This window comes from Dunckerocampus dactyliophorus, chromosome 1, assembly GCF_027744805.1.
Source record: "Dunckerocampus dactyliophorus isolate RoL2022-P2 chromosome 1, RoL_Ddac_1.1, whole genome shotgun sequence".
In the NCBI taxonomy this organism is placed as follows: Eukaryota; Metazoa; Chordata; class Actinopteri; order Syngnathiformes; family Syngnathidae; genus Dunckerocampus; species Dunckerocampus dactyliophorus.
In genome coordinates, this window is record NC_072819.1 from 45715579 (window position 1) to 45743429 (window position 27851).

The 27851-nt window shown below is 42.0% G+C and overlaps 2 protein-coding genes across 2 annotated transcripts in view; one reads left to right on the top strand and one right to left on the bottom strand.

The window, feature by feature from the left end:
- LOC129191060 (heparan-sulfate 6-O-sulfotransferase 3-B-like) lies at window positions 1-26722 on the top strand. Its single transcript, XM_054794045.1, has 2 exons — window positions 1-783; window positions 18283-26722. Exons 1-2 carry the CDS (start codon window positions 260-262, stop codon window positions 19010-19012), a joined length of 1254 nt encoding a protein of 417 aa, XP_054650020.1. The 5' UTR covers window positions 1-259; the 3' UTR covers window positions 19013-26722.
- The window catches only part of klhl41b (kelch-like family member 41b), a 7696-nt gene continuing 3963 nt past the window's right edge, over window positions 24119-27851 (bottom strand). Inside the window, exons 4-6 of the mRNA XM_054794032.1 lie at window positions 24774-24959; window positions 24562-24708; window positions 24119-24485 (exon numbers count right to left, since the gene is read on the bottom strand). Coding sequence (XP_054650007.1) covers window positions 24374-24485; window positions 24562-24708; window positions 24774-24959 — 445 coding nt within the window. The 3' untranslated portion in view covers window positions 24119-24373. The remainder of the gene's footprint in view (window positions 24486-24561; window positions 24709-24773; window positions 24960-27851) is intronic.

The window sequence follows — 27851 nt, forward strand, 5'->3', positions numbered from 1 at the left end:
CAACTTTGGCAGGACGCCTGTGAGGTGTGCACATGGCCGCGCACGCCGCCACCTGCTGCTTTGACCTGGAGGAGAGTGATGCGCGCGAGTTTTGCGGTCAGCTTGACGGCGTCAAGTTTGGCAAGTGAAACTGTAGCCGCGCAGGAGCATCACTCACCTGCTGGCGGGACTTCAGCGAACGGGACCACCCTGCGGAAGCGCAACTGCGGGATGAGAGGCGTAGGGAAGCCGGAATACGACTTGATGTGAGCGTTCCACCATGGAGGAGAAGTTCAGTCGACTCGTCTTCATCCCCATCGCAGCCTTGCTCTGCTTCATGATCGGCTACCAGTACGTGTGTCCGGCGGAGAGCAACACCTGCTACTTCCGACGTGAAGAGAGCGACCCTTTGGAGCACTCGTCATCCCACTACACCGGGCAGGTGGACGAGGACCTCACAAAGACCACCTTCAGGTTTAATTTCACGGAGCGAGACCTGGACAGACACGTGGACTTTAACATGCGAGCAGATGACGTGATGGTGTTTCTGCACATCCAAAAGACCGGAGGAACCACGTTCGGGCGCCACTTGGTAAAAAACATCCAACTAGAGCAGCCATGTGAGTGCATGCCCGGCCAGAGGAAATGCACATGTCACCGGCCCGGGAAAAGTGAGTCGTGGCTTTTCTCCCGGTTCTCCACCGGATGGAGTTGCGGCTTGCACGCAGACTGGACCGAACTTACGAGCTGTGTTCCCGTGGTGATGAACAAGAGGGACAAAAAGACTTCCCAAAGGAGAAAGAGGTGAGGTGCATTGAAGTACATCAAGTTTACGCAATTCAAAAGTGAAATGGAGTAAAAAATGAACTCATGGCACTTAGTATGGCACCATCCTAACCTCGATCATGAATAACTGAGAAAGCAAATAAAGTTATAAAATCTTACATTTTATAACTTTATTTGCTTTCTCAGTTATGTATTAATGTACTGATGTGTTAATACGATTGAAAACGGTGTTTGATTTAGGTCCTAGATAGATATTAGGTCATTCCCTGATCATGCCCCACGCCTCCACAAAATCTCTAGAAATCCAACCATCTACAGTATTTTCTATACCACTTATCCTTTAAAAATGGAGCCTATCCCAGCTGACATTTGAGAGAAAGGTGCACTGCATCCTGCACTGTTCACCGTTCCATGACAGATCACACACAGTATAACAACAATTTACATTCCCATTCACACTGATGAATGACTTTACTATGAACTTAACAATGGAGAAAAGGAGAGTACCCACAGTAAACCCGCACAAGCATGCGGAGACCATGCAAACATAGCGACATCTGAGCCGAGATTCAAACCCTGATGTACCTGGCTGTGAGGCAAATATCACGTCGTTAGGATGCTATCTGAACTCATCAAGCCGCTCTAAGCAGTCATGGCACAGAAATATTCAAGCCAAATTTATTTATGAATGCATGTGAAAACAGCAGACATTGACCAACATGCTGTGCAAATGAAAAATGTGGCGAAAAACAACATAAAATAGCACAGAAACAGAAGCCAATACATAGTAATGACATTTAAAAAACAACTAGAGCATAATGTGGAAAGGCAGACAGTTCCACTCATCTGGTTGGCAGATTTGATATCGAAGGAACGTGGACAGTGAAAATATGACAGAGAAAAGAAGCTGCCGACCCATTAAAACACTTAACACAAAAATTCCACTTTAAAACAGCCTGACAACCAGTGTAAAGCAGCTAAAATCAATGTGACTCGATCCAGTTTGTGTGTGTCTGGCATTGTGCATAAATGAATTACATCTCAATGAAGCATTAGCTTACATGCATGCAGTATATATGACACATTCTTCGAAGCAGCAGAGATCTTTCCAAGGATCTTCTGTTCTATGTATATTTTGAAATTGTTAGTCGGTGGTGAAATAGAAATTCCATGGTTGTAATTATTGCATTATTGAGCTATAGTGATGATAAAATGAATCCTGGATGATGTTTGGTCTTTCCTTGATTGATGATTTAATCCTGGACCTGACAGGAATATCTTGGTATTATCGAGTTGCTCTGGTATTACTGTAACTGTAAATCCATCCTGTGAAATAATTTGCAGTGGACGTCATTGTTGATGTGCTGTTTAAAAAAAATGCACACAATTTCGGCTACACGGATAATACGGACGAAGTACAGGAACTTTGCAAATCCGATAACATTCATTACCTTTTGTGTCCGCTGCCGTCACGTGTGCTAATTAACATGAGAAACGCCTCGAACCCCTTCTGTTGCACTTCTAACACACACCAGCTGCAACGCAAGAAGATAGTCATGGGGCCAACATGAATAAAACGTCATTTATTTAATCATGTACTGATATCTAAAAATCATGTGGCGTCCAATCGTCACGATTGTTAGCGCTGACATGAATGTTTTGTGGGTGCAAGATTTTCAGTTATCTTTAAATGTTTTAACTCTAAATTTTGACTCCCTTGTCAGATTTTTAGTCAAAGAACATGACATATTTACCATCAACCTGCTTCAGACATTGCATTTAATAGTTGCATTCAATACCTCTTATATGCTTGGACAAAATCAGCACTTATAAATACTGTAGATGTTGTTGACTTTACATGATATCAGTAGCCTGAGCTGTAAAGTCAAATAAAACTGGATCCCTTTGTTCACGTATATTCTGGTATCAAATCCCTCTGTTGGCAAGTTTGCACAATTATGCGCATGCTTCCAGACATGTCACACATGGTGTCGCGCTTTTGACCCTGCAACGTTAACATGCTTGCCACATTTCACATCATCGCCTGGAGCTACAGGCCTCGTAGCAAACTGTTGAGAAGCCAGCTCATCCCTGGGTCTGTTTCAATTTGCTGTAATTACAGTAGCAAGAGAGCTAAACCTCAGGAAGTAAATCACTTAAGCAGGGCAAGGGTGCTTTGAGGTGCGCCATCTGCGTGTTAAAGGTTCAGAAAGCAAATCTCCATATGTTCCTAACAGTGTTAAAGAGGGTCTACAATGGAAGCCAGTGTCTTCAAGAATGCTTCCATTTAAGAATCCATTAACCAACCTTCCAGCAATCCATTAGATTGAATTTGATGCTCTTAGATAAAGAACGAACCAACACTCCATTAGTCATAATTGTCAATTTCACATAATGGACTCCAGAAAATCAGTCATTTGCCCTGGTACTGTGTGTTCTCTAAATGGCGGTTGGGTCGCTAAGTGGCCTGCCTGGGATTTACTCGAGGAAAACTCTCAATTCGTCACTTTTAATGCAAGCGTCTGCAGTGTTGCAATGCACTTATTGCATCTTCTATGTCACAATTCTGTGTGTTAGAGAAGGGATGTTGTCAGGCTGAGGCTGAGTTTTGAGTGATTTTTTTTTGGTCATCAAGAGGTCACTGATCCTGGCTCACAGTTCTACATCAACCCAAAGGTGTTAGGTAGTCTTGAGGCCAAGGTTCACCCAAGTTGTTTCACAACGTGCAACATTTCAGACTGAGCGTGGTAGTGTTTTCAACACTCCAGTAAAGTAAACAATTTACAAAGCAAAAAAGTTACCACACTCACCTCTGTTGGTCTGACTGCTCAAGTTTTGCGCCCTTCTTGTAAAATCCAAACATGTTCCAAACTTGAGTTTTTTGGGAGGGGTTGTGTTGAAAATCTTTCGCGGTGATTCGCTAGGCGGTGACTAGTAAACAGCGGTAAGTAATGGTGACTTGTAAATACACTGCTCAAAAAAATTAGAGGAACACTTGGAAAACACATCAGATCTAAACTGGGGGAAAAGTGATCTTGAATATCTTTCCTGATAATAAGTGGGTGATGTATTAGTAACAAAATGATGCCACATAATTTGATAGAAATGAAAATGATCACCCTATAGAGGGGGGAAATCAAAGACACCCCAAAAATGAAAGTGAAAAAATGACGCAGCACACTCGTCCATTTTGCTAAAATGTCATTGTAGCAACTCAAAATGATTTTCTATAGTTTGTGTGGCCCCCACGTGCTTGTACGCATGCCTGACAACATCGGGGCATGCTCCTAATGAGACTACGGATGGTGTCCTGGGGGATCTCCTCCCAGATCTGGACCAGGGCATCACTGCGGTACCTGGACGCATGGAGGAGATTCCAGGAGACAGGTAGTTACTCCAGGTGAGCTGGACAGGGCCGTAGAAGGTCCTTCAACCCTCAGCAGGATTGATATCTGCTCCTTTGTGCAAGGAGGAACAGGATGAACACTGCCAGAGCCCTACAAAATGACCTCCAGCAGGCCACTGGTGTGAATGTTTCTGACCAAACAATCAGAAACAGGCTCCATGAGGGTGGCCTGAGGGCCCGACGTCCTGTAGTGGGACCTGTGCTCACTGCCCAGCACCGTAGAGCTCGATTGGCATTTGCCATAGACCACCAGAATTGGCAACTACACCACTGGTGCCCTGTGCTCTTCCCTGATGAGAGCAAGTTCAACCTGAGCACATGCGACAGACGTGAAAGGGTCTGGAGATGCCGTGGAGAACGTTATGCTGCCTGCAACATCATTCAGCATGACCGGTTTGGTGGTGGGTCAGTGATGGTCTGGGGAGGCATATCCCTGGAAGGACGCACAGACCTCTACAGGTTAGATAATGGCACCCTGACTGCTATTAGGTATCGGGATGAAATCCTTGGACCCATTGTCAGAACCTACGCTGGTGCAGTGGGACCTGGGTTCCTCCTGGTCCACGACAATGCCCGACCTCATGTGGCTAGTGTATGCAGGTAGTTCCTGGAGAATGAAGGAATTGATACCATTGACTGGCCCCCACGTTCACCTGACCTAAACCCAATAGAACACCTCTGGGACATTATGTTTAGGTCCATCCGGCGCCGCCAGGTTGCTCCTCAGACTGTCCAGGAGCTCATTGATGCCCTGGTCCAGATCTGGGAGGAGATCCCCCAGGACACCATCCGTAGTCTCATTAGGAGCATGCCCCGACGTTGTCAGGCATGCGTACAAGCACGTGGGGGCCACACAAACTACTGAGAATCATTTTGAGTTGCTACAATGACATTTTAGCCAAATGGACCAGTCTGCTGCGTCATTTTTTCCCTTTCATTTTTGGGGTGTCTTTGATTTCCCCCCTCCATAGGGTGATCATTTTCATTTGTATCAAATATGTGGCATCATTTTGTTACTAATACATCACCCAATTATTATCAGGAAAGATATTCAAGATCATTTTTCCCCCAGTTTAGATCTAATGTGTTTTTGAAGCGTTCCTCTAATTTTTTTGAGCAGTATACTTCCAGGCACGCTAGCTACCGGCTGCACTATCGGCCGGCTAACGGCTAGCTAGCTAGCATGCCTGCCACTATTTACACCCGTTCTCGTCTTCTGCCATGGGAAGCTATGGAGCAAGCGTGACAATCCTTTCGTCGGCGTTGTTTATGAGACACTGTCAACTGATTGATTCTCTCGCCATACCCGGTGCATTTCTCCACAATCGTTTAATCTAAAGATTTATGGTTGAAACAGGAAGCTTCCAACGACTGATCAGAACTGTTCCTTCAACAAACCGGATATCCGGTCGCATCGGTTTATCGTCAACAACCCTAACTGGTGCTGGTCTTGTATATTTCTTAGGTATACGTTTTGAGCGTTAAGTTGCTGTGTGATGATTTTAGCGTTCTTTTTAAGGTGCCACCGTGAGCCAGACTGTTATATTGAGTAATGACCTCCTGCGATTTCCGATGGGCTGACAAGCTCGTCATGAGTTCCCCTATAGCTCGGGATTGGCTCCTGCCAAAGAAAGAGCTACCATATCCTCACTGACTCGCGAGTGGCATAGTATTTAAACGATTAGTAGTCGTTCTGAAGTATAGGAGATGTCACAAGATTGGTCATAAATTAGCCGCACCACTGTGTAAGCCGCAGGGTTCAAAGTTTAAGAAAAAGGTAGTGGCTTATACACTGGAAATTTAATTATTTCTGTTACTAATTCAATTACAGTGGAACTTCGGTTAGCGTACACCCGGTTAGCATATTTTTTGGTTTATGTCGAAAATTTACAAAAAAAATTACCGTACATTTCCTGGTTAGCGTACAATATGGCGCGTGCTCCGAACTGGACACCGGAACCGGATGTTATTTATCTCCCGGCTCTGTCGCCCGTTTATGATGTCATCAGCGGTTGACTCTGTACTTCTTTGCTAACTAACGCAGTTACGCCACAAGTCTCTGCTTTTCGTATTGATCACGGCTGCAAAATAATCAACAATGGAGCCAAAGAAAGTTGCAACACTACTGAATTCAAGGAATAACTCATGGCAAAACACAAAGGTGCTGTCTGTGTGGATGCCTCATAGCTGTTTTTGTCAACAAGAAAGTCTTCAGTCAAGGTAGCGTAAAAGTGACATTAAATGTCCATTTATGTCTTTAATTTGCAATTTATATCGAGTTCGAATTGCTTTCTGCATGTAAAACTGTGAAAAAGTCTGTTTATTGGATTTGCATCATTTCTTATGGGACAAATTAGGTTAGCGTACGGATTCATGATGCCAAGTAAGTATAAGTAATTTTTAAAATTAATGTTAATGTCCATGTTAATTTTAAAGGATTTCTAACATACTCCTACACGACGCATGGGTCCATTCTACCTGACTGACGGTACGAATGCCCCTCGCTCGGCCTAACCTGTTAAAAATCCAGCACACAGTGTTCTGTATATCTCTTGCCTTTTGAGATATAAACTTTTCTAAGTGTGTGTTGCTGTATAACTAAACTTGGATGGAACGCTGCTTTTCAACAGGCTCACATCAATGGCCAACGATCCAATATAGGTTGGAGTTTAATTCTTAGTCACTGCAGATTCAGAGAGAGCTTACAGCTCATGTTGTTATTAGTCACATTTTGTGGGTAGAAAGGTGTACAGTACCTGACACCGCTGTTTATTTTGAGCCAACATGGCAAAGGCACATGCGCTTCTGAGAGGTCCTATAGATAGATAGATGCATGTTTGTAAGGTTTGTCTCTGGACACTGAACACTGCTCGTTCTCACCAGTCTGCCAGTGACTCCGAGATGCTGAGAGACCATTTTGGGAAGAACCTGTAATATTCTAATCAGTCTGCATGGGAGCTTGAAACAATCCTTATGTCCTTTAGTTTTCTGCCAAACCACTAAGGCTTTATTTTAGGGTTACTTATAGTTAACGACTAAGTACTAACATCCTAAAGAAGCGTTGTGAAGTTGGATGTGGGGTCAGTTCAGAAACATTATTTATAATTAAAGCTCACACAAACCATACCCCTCGGGCTTTGTGACACTGAGCCCTGTCTTGAGTCCTTGTGAGAAATGTACGATCTTGGTAATCTCCACACTCCTTAGGAGGATTAGGGGCACTCGAAGACAGGTTTTATTATACAAGGGAGGAAGAAGGGGGAGATTAATCCACAAATCCAGTGGAGTAGAATGAAGTTTACAGTATTTTTTTTTTTTTTTACAAAAATTTGTTGGAAGGGACACATTCAGCCATGGTAGATAGAGTATTGTTGTATATATATATACAGTATATACACATTATACTACACATTATAGCATATGGTATTAGCTGTGGATAGGTTATAAGCCGTAATTGATTTTTGAAGATGCTGCACGGAAGCCCTCCTCATTCCTGCAGCCTTTCAGAAATTCCTCTATGTTTTGCGTAGGCTGACGTGACCTTTACTGACTACTGACTGACATTTGTCCTTCCTATAACTACAGTATATGCAGACACCTCACAAAGCTGCAAGATTAAGACTCCAAGCAAAGGTTAAGGCTAAGACTCTCAAGCTACATAAGCCAGGGTGATGTGAGTGTAGATTTCCTGAAGGCGATGCTTCTAATGGTTTAGAAAAAAAAAAAGCAGATGAACTCTGGGAACACTTTGAAAACACCTTTTCTCTAAACACACATTCTGTCAGTTTTCCTATGGCACCATTTAATTTGTGTTGACTGCCTTCCCACATGTAATCCGTCACCTCGTTTTCACCAAAGTAAAATCCTCACACTCTTACATGCCCAGACAGCTTCTCTGTCCTCTAGAAGCCGACTCTATCATTCTGTGGGCCCCTCCATCTGGTCCAAAACAGCACCTCAAATTAGATGAATGATGAATGAAGACTACAGTGGACTCTTTCCTTCCTCCCTCCGTGCCTCTCAGGGATGTTGGTCACCTGGGTTATGTTTCAAAAAGCATATACTACGGTGGCCAAGAAGTGCAAAACAAAGCAAAGCAAAACAAATTACAATTATAGCAGCCGGAAAGAAAATGTAACGAATCCCATAACGTTAACGTTAAAATATTTGATGGACTCCTGTAGTACATCTGTTCCTTCTGTCTGGTCTCGTGTTTATCAATGATGTCATGCAGGAGGCCTAGTGCGTTAGCAGTGTTAGCTCGTGGTGGAGAGGGTGAAGACCTTCAAGTTCCTTGGCACACACATCAGCGAGGATCTCACCTGGTCTCACAACACCCAACAAATTCTGAAGAAGTCCCAAAGGAGACTGTACTTCCTGAGAAGACTGAGGAAATTTGGCATGTCCATCACAATCCTGAGTTGCTTCTACAGATGCACTATCGAAAGTGTCCTTACCGCCTCCATCACTGTTTGGTACGGTAACTGTACAACACGTGATAGGAAGGCACTCCAGCGGGTGATCAAGACCTCACAGAACATTGTTGGGGCAGCCCTCCCCTCACTGGAAGACATTTATAAATCTAGAGTCCTACGAAGAACACACAACCTCATCAAGGACAGCACACATCCACAACACTCATTATTCACACTCCTACCGTCAGGCAGACGCTACAGGAGTTTGAAGTCCAGGACCACAAGGCTGGCAAACAGCTTTTACCCACAGGCCATCAGGCTCCTCAACGAAGCACTCGCACACGCCACACGCAACACACGCACACACTCATAGCACTTTATTTATTTATTTATTTATTTGTATTATTTATTTGTATTAATGTCTCTTCTGTTTTTGTTGCTTAATTTATTGGTATATATGTTTATGTGTTCATGTTTCTTATGTTCTTATTCTTTCTTGTGTTTTCTTTCTTTTCGTGGGAGAATGAACAGAATAAGATTTTCATTGCATGGTATAACTGCTGTTTTACCATGCACATGACAATAAAACTCTCTTGAATCTTGGTATTTGCATGCATGTCGAGATCTGCGTGCACGTCGTGGGAGCGCACGCGCTTCGCTAAAACTATGAGACGTTGTACTATTTTCTAAGATAAGATCATTTTGATGATATCTATGATTTCTGTGATTATATCAGGGCATTATTGGAAGACAACGCTGCCTTGCCCGCTGCTCTTAAGGAAGAAAATAGAGCATTATGCAATGATATCAACTTTCTACAGGATGATATCAATGCACTATTGAAGGATAATGCCGCCTTTCACACCACCCTTGCGGAAGAGAAAGAAGCAAAGGGAAATATCACTAAGCAAATGAAAAAGTTAATTGACGAGATGGATCAGGGGCTGCAAATTACACCCAGGTCAAGCGATGTTCCTTCAATGAAGCGACAGATTGCTAACTTCCTACAATCAAAGGAGGTGGATGTAGATATCGACGCCATCGACACTCGCGGCCCACTCTATGCAAGAAACAACACCACACCTGTCATCATTAAGTTCACCAACGGGTTATTTAAAACTGCACTGCTGAAAGAGGGAAAGAAGCTGAGAGGCACAAACGTCTACATGAACGAGCATCGCCAAGAAAGCACGAGACTTGAGGAAGCAGGGAAAGATACAAAGCACTTGGCGCGCCAACGGTAAAATCTTCATCACACTAAATGGAGGTCCAGGAGACGCAAGAGTGCTTGTTGTCAAAGATATCAACAGTCTGGATGCATATTTAAAGATCATTTTACTACGACAATAAGGAAAATGGAGGATACAACCTACAAGAAAGAACCATGCAGCTAGAAGGATTACATTCAGTAACAATGACCTTGCAAGGGCCAGCTCAACAAAGAGATAAAATGTATCTACATTCACGGACACTCACAGTGCAACACCAAAGACGGTAGGATGTGGATATCAACAGGGGAGAAAGGAAAGGATAACAAGAAAGAAGAGAAAGGAAAAATGTAAATTTTGTAATTTTTAAATGTAAGTGTACCTGCATAAATGTGTGTAATTATGTGTATATGTATAAAAAGTATATATATATACAGTATGTATATGTACTGTACATATACTGTGTGTATGTATGGGGTATGTGTGTATATATACAGGATGTATGTGTGTGTTTGTATGATTGATGTCATAAGAAGAGGCTGTACTGGTCATCTGCTGACCATAGGCTGAACAGCTGAACTGAAGTTGCACTTACAGTATGATGAACAACGGTGGTAGCGGCCATTTGTTATACAAAAATAAGTAAATAGGGGGCAACTATTTTACAGAGTGCCACAAATGCATTGTGAATTTCTAATCTGTATTTCTGGGCAGGTATGCCCGAGTCCAATTTTTCTACATAGATAACAACGAACAAGTCCAAGCTTTCATATACTTTGGGTGTTTTATATAGTGACTGATAAAGGCGGCAAACTGTGTCACGTAATTATCATGAAGTGCTGCGCCTTGGAAAATAGCAAAACTCTCATAGTTTAGGTTTTAGCGGAGCGTGCGCACTCCCACGACGTGCACGCAGATCTCGGCGTGCATGCAAATACCAGACAGTACAGGAGTCCATCAAATATTTTAATGAGGGTATAACGGGGGTACAATCCCCTTCTGGGTGGTGTAATTGTAATTTGTTTTTCTTTTTGTTTTGTGTTTTGCACTTCTCCGCAACAAAAATGAATCAGAAAAGGAATGTACCAACTCCCCGGAGCTGATTGGGCCAAATGTTATCACTTCCTATAACTCTGGGATTTGGTACATTTCCTTTCCGGATGGTGTAATTGTAATTTGGTTTGCTCTCTGATCATGTGTTATGCACTTCTTGGCCACCGTAATATACAGTACAGTTGAAACTAATGTCTCACTAAGATACCCTTCCAGCCGTCAAGAGCACAACTGCACCGAACAAAATAAGGGTCTCACAAAAGCTTCCAGCAACATCGAATTAAAAGCACAAAATGAATACAGACTCACAGTTGGTACGAGTCTGGAGTTTGTTGTCCAGAGAGAAAATGATCTTGTTTGATGTGTGGGTGACAGGTACTATGTTTAGAATTAATTAACTTGACAACAGCATTTGGGAACAACGATAAATGGGAAAAAATACAAGTTTATCTGTTTTAGCATCAGAGAAATTTATACGGAACTTTGACTTTGTCTTGGAGCGCACAACTATGGTGCGTTCAAGGACTGCTGTGAATAAACATAAAGGTGAAACATAATGAAACAAAATCAGAAAAACGTGTAAAAACTATGGGCTTTCTACAGTACAGTGGAAGCTCGGTTAGTTAGAGTGTGCCCCGGTTAGCGTACAGTATTTGTTAAGGTGGAAGATACGCCACAATTTTGCCACGGTTTGCAAGCGTTCTCCTGTTAGCGTACAGTATGGAGCGCGTATTGTCGTGTTGTCAGTGCTGTGCGTCTCCAACTGTATTTTTATCACAAAACGTCCTTGTTAGCATCCTATTAGCTTGCCACTACATGGAAACACGAACCGGGAGTCAGCTACGTCGCCCATCTATGATGTCATCAGAGGTTGACTCTCCAAAACGTTAAGACAAAACATGTTTTTATACTTTTACAATGAATTATTTCTTGAATTCAATAGTGTTTCTCACCTTCTTCATCAAATGCTGTCACGTCACTTCACTCCATTTTGGGTTGCCGGGGTGAGAAACACCTTTGAAGAAATAACACATGGCAAAACAGGAAAGTGGCGTTTGTGTTGATCTTGCTGCCACATTGTGTCTTTGGGAACAGTCACGTCTTCAGTGAAGGTGAAAGTAACCTTAATTGTTTATTTATCCCTTTCATTCATCATTTATATGTATTTTGAGTTGTTTTCTACATGTCAAACTATAAAAGCGTGTTTTGTGTTAACAGTTTTGGCTTTCTGGAATGGATTAATTTGACTTACATTGTTTTTTATTGGGAAAATGGATTGGGTTAGTGCAGTGGTTCCCAATTATTTTCTGTCATGCCACCACTGGCGGAGAGAAATCCTATTGAGAAACTGATCATATCTATGAATTTATCCGTACTGTACAGACTGAACTCGAAAGTGAAACCAAATGCAACCGAAATGCAACAAAATAGAGAGCAGTGAAGGACACAAGCGTATTCGAGAGCCAAATTGCTTGCTGAGCACGACCAATTCATACATTTTGGCAGGTCTGCACTAATATTGAAAGTACTCCCTGCCTCTCACACCCCCCGACAGTTCACTGTGCCACTCGTGCCCACCCCACTATTTGAGAAGCACTGGGTTTCGGTTAGAGTCTGACCTTCTGGAATGAATAATAATAATGACGCTAACTAAGGTTCCACTGCTTATTATCTCTAGTAAAATAATAGCCCTTATTTGCAAAATTGATGTGCATTGACATAATATTGGATGTGGTTATTTACGAAACTATTATTTTAAACAAACAACTTTATCGTTAACGGCCCAGTCCGGCCCTGCCCACCAACTGGGACTGGGCCGGTAGTTGGTGATCCCCAACTTAAAGGATCGGCCTTGGACAGGCAAACTTCAAACAAGCCTTTGCTCTAAGTGCGCAAGTAATAACCACTTTTATTTTGGTGTGAAAGTCATATTCAGTCTGACTGTTGTTGCTTCTTCTCTCATTATTGTGAAGAAGCACGTTGACGTGAGGCATCACATTCGATTTTCCCTCTTGAAGAGCATAACCAAAATTAGTTTTGGTCTAGGCTTTTAGTGTGAGATGGATGGTGTCCTTCATACTAGTGAGTGAATTAACAAGGCACATATTGATCTTTTGCTGTTAGTTGCCGCTGCTCTTTTTTTGATGGTGGTTCACAGGGAGGCAATTGGCTGGTGGGGTGATTGGGAAGCTGCTGACAGCGGCCGATGTATTGCGTAACCACGTTTACCAGCGGCTCATGAAATGTGAAATACTTTATCAATGAATCAAATAATGCTTTATCATATTTTTTTCTATTTTTTTCAAAAAAGTGAAAGAGATATCACACTTAATAAACAACGGGCAAGGGTGTCCAAACTTATTATAAACATATAAGTTATATACAACACCCTTAATCGGTTCATTGTTATTTTTTAGGGCCCCATGCTGATTGCCTAGTGTCAACATTAATAAAATTACTTGTGTGAGAAAGCGTTTCCTAATTTGTTATTTTTTTGCATGTTTGTCACATTTAAATGTTTCAGGTCATCAAACAAATTTAAATATTAGTCAATGACAACACAGCTGAACACAAAACGCACTTTTTAAATGAAACTTTTTATTATGAAGGGAGAAAAAAATCCAAATCTACATGGCCCTGTGTGGAAAAGTGATTGCCCCCTGAACCTAATAACTGGTTGGGCCACGAAAATAAATACATGGGACTAAGACGCATTAGAAAATATTTTTTGAATTATTTTATTCTTTTTTTGTTATCCTCTTAATGAGCAACCTTCCCTTCATACTTTTTCTATGTCGCTTATCCTCATTAGGGCCGGGGGGTGTATGCTGGAGCCTATCCCAGCTGTCTTTGGGCGAGAGGCGGGGTACACCCTGGACTGGTCACCAGCCAATCGCGGGCCACTTATAGACAAACAACAAACAACTATTCACACTCACATTCATACCTATGAACAATTTAGAGGCGACAATTAACCTAACATGAATGTTTTTTTGGAATGTGGGAGGAAACCGGAGTACCGGAGAAAACCCACGCACGGGGAGAACATGCAAAATCCACAAAGAGATGCCCAAGCGGAGATTCAAACCCAGGTCTTCCCGATCTCCTGCGTGGCCATCATGCGAACCACTTGTCCACCATGCGGCCTTAATCAGCAACCTGTATTAACATACAGAAAAAAAACCTCCAAAGGAGTCAGTGCCTCACCAGCCATGAACCTCACTGCACATCACTGTCAGAGGCGGTACAAGGTCCTCGAGGAAAGAGGTGAAAACCTGAAAATTCAAAACCAACCGACTTTGAGTGCCTCTTTTCTCAAAAGTGGAGCAAGCAAGTGAGGAAGATAATAGGTTTTTGTCAGGTTTGATGTTCATTAATAGGCTGTAGAGACACATATTACTCATATAACATCAATAAAAGTACATTTTGCCTAACAGGAAGACCTTTAAAATGTCAGCACATTTAAAAACACTAATATTCCTCGAGTAAAACTGATGTTAAGCAGCTTAGTACACTTGTATTTGCAGGTCTACAACAAGGATGGAATATCATGTCAGTAGATGAAAGGTAGTTAAAAACCACAGTCACGTAGGTTGATGCGCATCCCTCTAAGATCAGAAGACGACTGATCAATCCGGCGTCTGAGATCAGAGAGGATTTTCTTGCACATTAGCAGTGAGCTGTAACATTGGAATGACTGGAGGACACACTGAGAAAGTCTCGCGTATAGCATTGTGAACGTGGTCAGAGCAGTAGCAGAGAAATGCAAAATAAACGTAAATATCTTTTCTTTATTTCCCTGCCAGTCATGCAACTGCAAACAAAAGCATCCTGATTTTCAAAAATATACCCGCAACAGGCCAGCTTAGCGCAATCATGTGATGCAAACATAACGACGTAGTACATGCAATGTGTCTTTTCTTCTTCCAAACAGCCTCCAGTGGCTGTTATTGTTCATCATCGCCATGCAGCCTTCTATTACACAAGATGCTTCCAATATGTAACTTTTAAAGGCAACAAAACATCTATCAGTATGAAACAGCACAGGTGTACGCCACTGCAACTTGAAACACACCAATAATATTTCTTGTAGAGATGTTCGATATTGGCTTTCTTACTGATATCTGATACTGTATGCCGATATTGTCCATTACCGATGGACAATAATACCGATGCCAATATCAACCGATAGCTCTTCCAGTAGCTCTTCCCTAGTCAAAATGTTCAATTTGGAAAGCTGCACATTTCTATGCTGCACAAACATCCGTACAAGAACAAATTAAAGTGCAAAGTACACAAATCTGGACAAATACGATCAGCAAAAGTATAAAGTGGTTTTAGCTGTACAGTTTTTGCTGCATTGCTGTGTGTCACTCTGAGCGATGCTTCCCAAGGTGTGATGTTAGATTAGAAATTCAAAGTTAAAAGAAGACGCTTCACTCACCCCCTGCATGGGCAGTGCTTAGCAGTCATTGCAAATGACATATTTACAATCTGAAGGCCAAACTTGGAAATAATTCCAGACTGTGGACACACTGAGTTAGCAAGCTTTGATGTTCTGTGGAACATGACGAGGTCTCATTTGCGTGCTGTTAAACCCGTGTTCAGAATTTGGAAGGAAGACCCGAGAGTCAAGCAAATTTCACAACAGACGGTATTAATGATATAAGACACGGAGTGTTTTGGACTGTGTGCATTCAGTGGATGATCCAGGAAGAGCACCAACTACAGATTACACATGTCTTTTGTACGCCTGTTAGGCTAGACAAAACCCGCCGAGCTGGCTTTGTCAGTAATCTTTGCCACGCCCTCACTCCAAACCTACATGGCCCTGTGTAAAAAGTGATTGCCCCCTAAACCTAATAACTGGTTGGGCCACCCTTAGCAGCAACAACTGCAAGCAAGCGTTTGTGATAACTTGCAATGAGTCTCTTACAGAGCTGTGGAGGAATTTGGGCCATTTGGGCGCAGGAGGAGGATGGCGATGAATGATTTTTCTGGTAGGCTACAGTTTAACTAGCCACTTTACACTGTAAGGAACTGGTTGGAAAAAATGATTGATTAGATCACAAGTTTGAAAAAATCTCTCTTCGTAAAATTTTCCTGCGTACTAAATATCTCATGTTTCAAGTGTTACACCTGCGGCTTATAGAGAGGTGTGGCCTGCATATGTACAAATCTTTTTTTTTCTCTTTAAATTTAGTGGGTGCGGCTTACATACCATAATATTTTTGTATATAGTCCAACAATTACGGCAATATAAATAATGATCTGTCTTTTAGGTTTCCGTGGCATGTCTCCGACAGTGTCTCAGAATCTGAGGCATTGAGTTTTGTTATTGCCTGGCAGCAACCAGTCCAGGGTGTACACTCCCACTCCCGCCCAAAGTCAGCTGCGATAGGCTCCAACTCACCCATGACCCTAAGGAGGGAAAGAGGTATAGAAAAAAAAATATTGCTTGAACGCTTCCAAGAAGAAACCCGCAGCAATGCAGGACGACATGGAATAACATGTGCAACTTTTGATTTGGTTTCTGTCTCTGGCAACCAGGTTACCCGATCTTTGAACACACTTTATATTTCCTTTTTATCTATGTTGTTTGAAGAAATACTCAAGAGGTGACTCCTTGCGTCACCTCGCCAGTGCTCTGGTAATCACTGAACTCAACTGAATAATGGGAGGCTGAGTTCCAAATCGAAATAGCCTTGCCGCGTTCAGCTTTCAAAGAGATGAACTCCGGAGGAGGCAGATTGTGTGATCAGCTGAAGAAAATGACAAACAACCTACATGGACATTGAACTCCACAAATACAATTACTTGGTTTTGAATGTTTTCAATCTCCCTTAATGTTGTGAAAGAATAGTTTGAAGCATTGTTTTACAACAAAAGAAATCCTTTTTTTGAATATATATAATCGTCCTTTGATGTTTTCTTTATCATAGTGTGACAACACTGGTAAGGACAGTGCATGGTATGCTCAATCCTGCTGAATGGGCATCACTTGCATAGCTCTTTTGTATTGCGATTGTGTAGCCTTCACAGCACTCAGAGCACTTTTACGCAGTTACTGTTGAAGAAATGTTTTATGATAGAAGGAAAATAGCATCTCAGTCACAGACTGATGATGCGGTATCAGAAGCAACTGAGGTTCGGTATCTTGTCCAGGGGCGCTGGGGAGGGAAGCTTTACTTAATTGTCCCCAGCAACTAAGCAGAACTACGTTCCTCATCACAGAAATCTGACCAGAACTGGCCTTAGGAGACCGAGTGGGGGGTAAGTCGCTGCTAATGGACTACACTGCTGATGGGGATGTCATACAACTTCATGTCAAAAAATCCTTTTAAGTGCACAAAAAGAATTTTCTAACACTCGCGCTGGTCTCATTGCTCGAAATTAAATCTTTTGACAAAAGGAAATACAATAGCGCCTCGGTTTTTATGAAAATGATTGCTAAAAATACGTCTCGGTTTTGCTCCAAAGGCCCAACAGTGCGCCTAACAAACTAGAGTGCCCAAACAAAGCACCCGTGTGTTGGTCACTCAGTCAATGAAGAATGGGTAGTGGTTCTTTTGAAGTTGGGCAGGTTCAGGCCAGGGAATAGTTCATCTTTATTATGTGTGCGTGCTTTATTGGTTATTTGCAATGTGTGCCGTGCACTGATGAGGCATTCAAGAGCAGTGTGCATCAATTAGATACGTTTTATCAATTTCGATACGACTGCAAAAAAAAGTTGCAAGTGCCAGAACTTCAATAAAGAAGGTGAGAAACGCAATTAAATTCCAGAAAAAGTCACAGCAAAGTACAAAGGCAGTGTGTGTTACAATAGGATTGTAATGTGAAGGTTCCTAAGTTAACACAGGTTGCAGGGGGAATGGTTTAACAGAGACACATAACAGATTGTGTGTGTGTAATGATTGTACCTGCAGCTGAAGTTTACAATGAAGTTCAAGTGAGCAAGTATACTGTACATCTTTTACTGTCCACTTTGCAAAGTTACGTTTGTCACGGAAGAATGAAACAGGGTCCGAGTGGCTCGTCGCCATGTTCACCAGCAAGTCTTCAGTAAAGCTGAAAGTGACGTTAAATGTACATTTATTCATTGTGTTCAATGTTTATGTCTTTTGAGTTGTTTTCTGCATGTAAAACCGTAAATATTCTGTGTAAAATGTGTTTTGTGTTAATATTTATGGGTGTTTGGAAAAGATTCATTGGATTTACATGATTTCAAATGGGAAAAATCAATTCAGTTTTGTACGTTTCGATTATTGTCGGACCTTTTGGAATGGATTTCGGAAGAAAACCGAGGTTGAGCTGTACACAGTGACATAATACAAAGAGGACATGTCCACACACAAACTCAGTTTGGGGCGATAAGTCAAAGAAAAAGGGCCAAAGAAAACCAGACAGCTCATCTTTTTTATTTTCTCCCCTACAGGAATTTCTACTACATCACAATGCTCCGTGACCCCGTGTCGCGCTACCTCAGTGAATGGAAGCACGTACAGCGCGGTGCCACTTGGAAAACCGCGCTCCACATGTGTGATGGCCGCCCTCCCACTCTGGATGAACTTCCTGCCTGCTACAGCGGTGAAGACTGGACCGGTGTGCCCCTGGCGGACTTCATGAACTGCCCCTCCAACCTGGCCAACAATCGGCAGGTGCGCATGCTGGCTGACCTCAGCCTTGTGGGCTGCTACAATATGTCGTCCATGAATGAGCTGCAAAGAGGCCGCGTGCTGCTTGCCAGCGCCAAGGCCAACCTGCGCAACATGGCCTTCTACGGCCTGACCGAGTTCCAGCGAAAGACGCAACACTTGTTCGAGCGGACTTTCGGTCTGCGCTTCATCCGGCCCTTCATGCAGATCAACAGCACGCGTGCAGCCAGCGTGGGAATCAGCGAGAAGGTGCAGTGGCGCATCGAAGGTCTCAACGCCCTCGATGTAGAGCTGTACGAATACGCCAAAGACCTCTTCCTGCAGCGCTACCAGTACAACCGACAAAAGCAGCACCAAGAGGAGCGCCTTCGGCGGCGGCAAGAGAAGCAGCGTCTGCACAGGACCTACCTGGCCGAACTGCTGAGATTAGGAGGAGAGCAGGAGGAGGAGGAGGAGGTGAAGGTGGTTGCCACTACAGAGGACTACAGCAGTCAGGTGGTGCGATGGTGAGGAGGACACAAAACAGACCAGACTGCATGTCCGCCCTCTTCTCTCCGCTGTCAATCTGCCAAATTCTGTCAGCCCTAATTGTTGGCCTGCCCAATGGTGTCTTAATATTTATGATTGTAACATTTTCTATGTGTTTGTTTCCTATGGCTATTTTGGCACTGCAGTTGTGAAATGTGTTGAGTTTTGGGCCATTTTGAAATGAATGAATGGGCTTTAAAGATCTTGTGTGTCATGTTCTAGCACCGTGTTGACCATTCCAGTATCGTGCTTACTTTGTGGTTGGCCAGGAAAATCAAAGCACAAACTTGGCAGAAAGCTTTCTTTCCTCCAATCTTCAGTAAAGAGAAACAATCAAGACTTGGCGGAAATCCCGTCGATAAAAATATGCGGCATACTGTGATGTAACTGTATTCCTGATCAGCTTTTTTTTATGGGGGCAAAATGGAAAAATAGCTCCAAAGCTGTAAGAAACATTGCGACACATTTACACATTAGGAAAAGAAATGATGTGATGTAGCAGACCGATTTTCTTACGTTATTGGCCTGATATTGGAACACTGTGGGCAGAATAACTTCCTGTACAAGGGTAGAAGAATGTCTCCCATCATAAAGGCCGGGTTACAGAAATTGAAGGCTGATAGCGGCCCTGTTTGGACTCAAACTAAAAAAAAAATCCTCTAATGTGTCTATGTATGATGGTGTTTTGTTTGTGGCCAGGTTTGCAGCAATACACTGGTGTGCTTTTACAGCAGATTATCATCACAGATAAATCATTACCTTTAATTAGCACCAATGTTGTCTGCGATTGAATGCGGGGGAGTAGGTTGATCTTACTTGCCTGCTGAGAAGAAGACATTGCAGGTAGCGTTCAAAGGCTATAAATAGCCGTACTTGCAGGCGAAACTCAACTTTTAGATCATTAGCTTCACTGAGCTAAATTATTAGCAGGAAAGTGGAAACCTCCTGCGAATGAACAGTGTATTTTGTAGGCGTGAGTATTATTAAAATAAAAAGTGAAATTACAGGATTACATCTTTCAAGTAAATTACATTTATGCGCCTAATATGCTCTTATTATTACGTATAACATCGTTTTCTCGACTTTTTCACAAAAAATGTCAACTTTATTTTTCTAGGGGTGTCCCGATCACTTCCGATGTGATACAGATATTGTGGCGTTAAGTTAAGTCAATCCGTTACGATATCAGCACAATTCATCCATACTTTTATTACTTATTTAGTGGTGTGGAATATTAGAAAAGGCTTGATCAAACAGAAAACAATAGTCAGCAACCGGGACAAAAACTCACATCCTCATGGTGTTTTTTGTAGTGCTGCTTCGGATGCGCGATGAGGTCGGTCGTGTTGAACTTCCCCCGTTCTGTGCCACCACGAGGGACTCGTGCATGAGGGGTTTTGCACTCGGCCGAGATGTCTTTTTCAGACGTCGCTCTTGCTGCTTGCTACTTTGCTAGCACAATAGCACACATGCTATTGTTGTGATCAGTGGGCTCTTTCTGTGTGCTGCTAATGTGGAGTAACACACTATCACCATGGTAACATTGGCTAAACTCATAGCCTGGTCGGGACCAGGTTATGTCCAGGCTTTCAGCTTAAAATGCACTATGAAAATGCCACTGTTTCACTGTTTAACTAATTCGGAGATGGTGTCACCATTTTTTGAGAACCCTAAGGCACAGGAGAAAAAATGAAAAGAATAGCATTCCCTTATGATCAAATGAACCAAATTATCCATCTATAAGCGAGATACATTTTCAGCGGAGGAAATACGCCAGATATGCTCACGCGAGCGAGCACCAGAAATAAAATGCAATATGAAATAGTAACAACATTAATTAATTTATGGTGTAAATGTCACAGGAGTCCTTGCGTGAGTACTCAGCCCGTTAGTCTTCGTATATTACAATATTTGCTGGGGGAATAAACACTCTGAGGCATCAATCAACTGCATTAAAACACTTGTTTTATTATAAAAAGGGATGGATGGAAAACAAATTAAAACACTATAACACTATAACATCAGAAAAGTAAGTTGTTGCTCCAATGTATTTTTTTTTTTAATTGGATAAGTGTTAATACGTCAAAGTTGTGCGATGTTGAGCGTTGATAAATTAAAATACTAGTGGGGTATAGTTAGCATAATAATCAGTGTTAACTTGCATTCACAGGCTGCATGCTGGCATGCCAGCAGTCCTCCCTCGCTGTATTGGCGGCGACAGTGTTGGATTTAGCAGTCATAATCTTTTGGGAACTCCTCATAAAGCTCCATAATACTTTTTGTAAAATACGCTGGGTGGTATCGCGTCACTTTTCAGCGGAAGTAGAATAATATGACGTCAAACGCCCGCTTTCACGTGAACGCGCATTTAGCACAAAGCCGAAAACCGGACTTGACAAAGTAAGGTAATAACCACCGTCGCGGAACCAATTAAGTCTGATTGCGGATGTTTTGCGGATGGCGAGTTGCATCTTGAGCACAAAGCCTGGGTTCGTGGATCCACTTTCGCCGTATACCCCCTAGATTTGTCATAGCATTATTATTTTTTTTATTTTTTTTACCGTGACCTGACCCAAATTTACCTAGTATTTCACAGGTCAACATGGTGCTATGTACTGCGCCATTGTTGTGTAAATAAATGTCATGGCACATATGGCAATGAAAAATAATAACTCAGAAATGTGATGCATAGAACAACTGCTTCAATTGCAATAGAAAAGACTACCTTGTTTGTCATGTGAAAGCCAAAAATAAAGGTCTTTCCTTCCTCGAATGTTGTTGAAATCTGCTGTCAGTTAAGGCACATCACCAGGGCATCAAAGTGGGGGAAGAAGTGGGAACGTTGTACAAGGCCCCCCAGCATGTGGTTCCTGACTTTTGTGAAGTTTTGAAGATTGTTTTTCTTTTATTTACATACTGTACATGTGCAAAAGAGTTTGCCCCCTTCTCGATTTATTTATTTTTGCATGTCTGTCACACGTAAATGTTTCAGATCATCAAACAAATTTAAATGAGTCAGTGACAACACAACTGAACACAAAATGCAGTTTTTAAATCCAAACCTACATGGTCCTGTGTGAAAAAGTGATTCCCCCTTTGTTAAAACATAACTGAGATTAATTGAGCTCTATCAGTCTGGAAAAGGTTATAAAGCCATTTCTGAAGCTTCGGGACTCCAGCAAACCACAGTGAGAGCCATTATCCACAAATGGCGAAAACATGGAACAGTGGTGAATCTTCCCAGGAGTGGCAAAATTACTCCAACAGTGCAGAAATGACTAACCTAAGAGGTCACAAAAGACCCCACAAAAACATCCAAAGAACTGCAAGCCTCACTTGCCTCAGTTAAGGTCAGTGTTCATGACTCCAACATAAGAAAGACACTGGGCAAAAAGGGCCTCCATGGCAGAGTTCCTAGACGAAAACAACTGCTGAACAAAAAGAACATTAAGGCTTGTCTCAATTTTGCCAGAAAACATCTCCCAGGACCTTTGAGAAAATACTCAAAGTGTGGTCTGACGAGACTAAAGTTAAAATGTTTGGAAGGTGTGTGTCCCATTACATCTGGCGAAGAAGTAACGCTGCATTTCAGAAAAAGAACATCATACCAACAGTAAAATATGGTGGTGGTAGTGTGATGGTCTTGGGATGTTTTGCTGCTTCAGGACCTGGAAGACCATCTGTTGGTCACCTCAAGCTGAAACCAACTTGGGTTCTGCAGCAGGACAATGATCCAAAACACACCAGCAAGTCCACCTCTGAATGACTGAAGAAAAACAAAATGAAGATTTGGAATTTGAAGTTTTAGTCAAGTCATTTTACTGACTTGAGTGCTTATGCAGAAACTCACACATGCTGACCAAGTTGTAAATCGAGCACTCGATGTTTTGTGTCAACACACATGAATCGGTAGCGGTAGCAGGGGTGCAAAGGAAGGGTTGGCCATTGTTTGAATTTGAGCGATTCCTGTTCCAATTTCAACTCCTCATTTTGATTCTGGTTTTTATGAATGACTTTACTACGAATTTCTAACCAGTATATAAAAATGAAACTATTCAACTTGAACATAAATGTTTTGAAATCTCTTTACATCGGAGTGCACTCTCACAAATGACTTTTATTTTTGAAAACCTCACGACAAGACAATGACACATATCCTGTTGTTTATGTGTTGAAGAGTGTCTTACGATGCAGAATAGACAGAGTGTAACTTAACCACGTTACTGAGGTCCTGCTAACCTGCATGCAGAATATCAAACAAGTACGGTGAATGGAGTAACATTCTGGTCAACTTAACTTCCTGGCTAAAGCTGGTGTTAGCGTCAGGTCGTTTGTCTATGAAAAAGTACATAACCTTACTGGATATTTTAGTTGGCCACCGCATTCGCAGGATAAAGTATACTTTTTGCTGCTTTAATGTTGGCGTAAGATTGATGTAATTTATTGTTTAACTTACCTGACTGGTTGGAAGAAGACCGGCGTAGCGCGTCAAAAACAGGGTACTCTGTGCATTTTGAATCCGGAGGTGTTTAATCACGTTAGCGGTGCACTCTTCGTCTCATGATACGATGGCGTTGCAAATGTTGCTCTGCGGCGTATGTGGACATTTTTTCCGGTCGGGAGGCTGGTCGATCACCGAACGTACGAATCGAAATTTGAAACAATTAACAAATTGGAATGATAGTCCCGTTTCCCAATTGATGCTAGATGCCCAAATTAGATGACGAGTACCCGTGAGGGCCAATTCAGTAAAAAGCCATTTTTGAATGACTCATTAGTGACTCGCACATCTCTGGTAAGTGCAGCAGACACGAGCATTCAACACAGCCATCACGTCATCAAAGCTCACGTTTATGCATTCACACACATTTGCACATTAACAGTCTTTGTATTCAGCGTCAGCATTTGGGAACAGCGATGAGACGAAAGAGGGTGAAAACACGTTTGTGGCAGCGCCAGAGTTGTGTACAGTATCCGTTTCACTTTTGCATCTCATAGCACGTGACTGTGGTGCGTTCGGACCGTCGAGTAATGTGTGAAAAAGCTGTTTTCAACACACATAACGCTTCTACACATAACGATGGTCACACAATGCTGAACAGTGCAAAAAGGTTTATTTTACAAAATAACGTAAACAGAGCTTCAGATAGGTTCTTTTCCTTGGTGCTGTGGGGTTCAGTGCAGTCTTTGAATAGGTGGTAGCTGGAGCCTTTATGATTAAAATCATCAGCGAAATTTATGTGTCAAAGATCACCTTGGCACATGGAAATATGTGCGTGGAAACTGCAGAGGCAGCCAGCGGGGGAAAGAGGAGGACGTATAAGGAGAAACAGAAAGCTCTGTCTACAGTTTGGGCATCCTGGCTGCGTTGAGACGCATCGACACACAGGAAGCTCCAGCGGCGTAACGCATCTCCCTCAGCATGCCGCTCCACTGCTTCTTATCATTCTCATACCTATTGGAGTGGGAGCACAGTCAGAGTTCCGCGCAATCACGTTTTGTACAACCTGCTGCTTTTCAAGAAGACTTACTGCCAGACATCAGTGACCTCCGTGGGAGCCACCTCCTTGTTCTCCATCTCAATCATGGCAAAGCCGCCCACGGCGTACAGCGCGCCACCGGTACTCACTAAATTGACAGAGCTTCTCTCCTGAGGGAATTCTGTGAATGGCTCCCACCTGGCAACATGAGGATAAGGTCAAGTAGAAAATAACTTCCACGCATAATTAAACATACAACATACTTGTTTGTTGCAAAGTTGTAAGATTCACAGGAAGCAGTGAGGCCTCCCTCGTTCACTCCGCCGGCCACCACGATCTTGCCATCGTGGATGACGGCACCAAACATGGCTCTGGGAGTCTTCATGGCGCCCAGCTCCCTCCACTCGGACTGCTTGTGGTTGTACACAAACATCTTGCTGAGAGCTTTGCTGCAGAGAACAACAACACCTGATCACATATTGCTAGCTTAAGCCAAGTTATGATTTGTATTTGAAACATGCAACAAGCAAAATACCATCCTGGACGTAAACACTGTTAATTTCTTTCTTTCCTTCTTTATCTTACGTGTAAATAATGAACACTTCTAGTATAACATACTCATATATGAACTGGACACATGTATTAAACTATTCTTAGTCACGTGTAATTGTATGTTTTGGAAGCACAGCGGCGCATTTGGTTTGCACGTGTGGGTATGAGTCTCGGCTCTGACGTCTGTGTGAGATTTGCGTGTTCTCCCCTTGTGTGGGCCAATTAATTAATTGGAGACTCTAAATAGCGCATAGATGTAAGTGTGAATGTGAATGGTTGTTTGTCTATATGTGTCCAATGATTGGCGGGCAACCAGTCCAGAAAGTACCCCGCTTCTCGCCCAGTGTTAGCTGCGGTAGGCTTTGGCTTACTTGTGACCCTGGACAGGATAAGCATTAGAAAATGAATGACTGAAGGAATCTATCTAATCTATGTTCATTCAAAATACAGTTTGTCCAGTTTTGAATGGCTGAGTGGTACTGATATTGTTTTGTATTGAGTGATGTTGTTTTGTCAGTGATGGTCTTTGTTCATTCGATAGCAGGATAATGCAAAACTACGTGGCTCATTTCCTTGAAAATTTGAGCAATATCCCATTTTATATTTTATATATAATATATAACCGAATATATCGATTTTATATGGCACCCATCTCAATCGGTGATTTACAGTGTGTGTGAAAAAGTTTTGCCCCCTTCCTGATTTCTTATTTTTTACATGTTTGTCACAGTGAAATTTCTCAGATCATCAAACAAAATTAAATATTTGTCAATGACTGAAGAGCGCAGTGACGACTCATCCAAGAGGTCATAAAAGACCCCACAACAACATCCAAAGACACTGGGCAAAACGGCCTGCATGGCAGAGTTCCAAGACCAAAACCACTGCTGAACAAAAAGAACATCAAGGCTCGTCTCAATTTTGCCAGAAAACATCTTGATGATCCCCAAGACCTTTGAGAAAATACTCTGTGGTCTGACTTTTTGGAAGGTGTGTGTCTCATTACATTTCAGAAAAAGAACATCATACCAACAGTAAAATATGGTGGTGGTAGTGTGATGGTCTGGGGATGTTTTGCTACTTCAGGACCTGGAAGATTTGCTCTGATAGACGGAACCATGAATTCTGCTGTCTACCAAAAAATCTTGAAGGAGAATGTCTGGCCATCTGTTTGTGACCTCAAGCTGAAACCAATTTGGGTTCTGCAGCAGGACAATGATCCAAAACACACCAGCAGGTAAACCAAGACTTTGGAGTGGCCTAGTCCAAGTCCTGACCTGAATCCTATTGAGATGCTGTGGCATGACCTTAAAAAGGCGCTTCATGCTGGAAAACCCTCCAATGTGGCTGAACGACAACAATTCTGCAAAAATGAGTGGGCCAAAATTCCTCCACAGCGCTGTAAGAGACTCATTGCAAGTTATCACAAACGCTTGATTGCAGTTGTTGCTGCTAAGGCTGGCCCAACCAGTTATTAGGTTTAGGGGGCAATCACTTTTTCACACAGGGCCATTTAGATTTGGATTTTTTTTCTCCCGTAATAATAAAAAGTTTCATTTAAAAACTGCAGTTTGTGTTCAGTTGTGTTGTCATTTGTTTGATGATCTGAAACATTTGGCAAACATGCAAAAAAATAAGAACTCAGGAAGGGAGCAAACACTTTTTCACACCACTGTATATGCTGTAAGCTTACAAAATAAAATGAATGTCACTTTTTCATTCTGTCTTTAACTTTTAAGGTAGCGTCAACCAATTTACATGGTTAACAAATGACAAATAGACACAAAAAATACAATATAAATACCCTTATATCAAAATAAAAATCATGTAAATAAGTCAATAAATAATAACAATAATAAATAATAAATAGTCAACATAAAGCAATGTAAATTGCACACAATAACTTGGAATATAAGGTACATTTACACTATGTAATAGCTACATACAAAAACTAAAATAGCCATATACAAAATCTATATAAAACACTTATATACAACTATATACTAAACTAAGTATAAAAATCATGGGCGCTGGGGAGACTTATTTGTTATTACTTAAAGTAATATAAAATTGGCATTGCTGTACATTTGAATCAATGTGAACTTTTCCATTTTAATAATTAACTACTTTTAATACAATTACAATATAATATTAGCGAATGGGCTAGCCGGCTCTGGTTGGGCGGTCAAATGAGTGTTATCTTTCTTATTCATGTAGCATTTTGTGGGGCAAGGAGCCATTTTAGGGAACGTAACCATATGTTTTCTCCCAGTCAGCAAAAATAATCACAAGTGTGAAAATGTCCCAATTAAAGACAATTATATTATAGCCATGTATGTAATGAAGTGTTTCCTTTACTATCATGTCTGCAATAACATTTTATCAGTCTTTATGTGGAAATGTGGCTTCCTTCTTTAGAAAGCAAACATGCATTTATTTCTCCAGATTCTCCACAAACTAAATGTTGTTTTTAAGCTGTCGAGTTAGCTTCAAGCAGTTTCCTGCGGGTGTTTGAAGCACCTTTGAAAAGGAGTCACATTGCAATGCATGCTTCACACATCGTTTTTTTTTTTCTTCACTGGAACTCACGCCTGCTTATCATTCGCTCTGTTCTTGTGACGGCTGAACACACGCGGTTTAATCTTGAGGCTTAAGGGCTTCTGGTTATGTTAATCAATGTTCTTCTTTTTGCAACTTTCTGTGACGTACAGTATTACAGCTGCAGAGAAAAGGTATCCTGAATGTGAACCTGCACTGGCACTGCAGTATACTTGTCTATAATGCGCAGT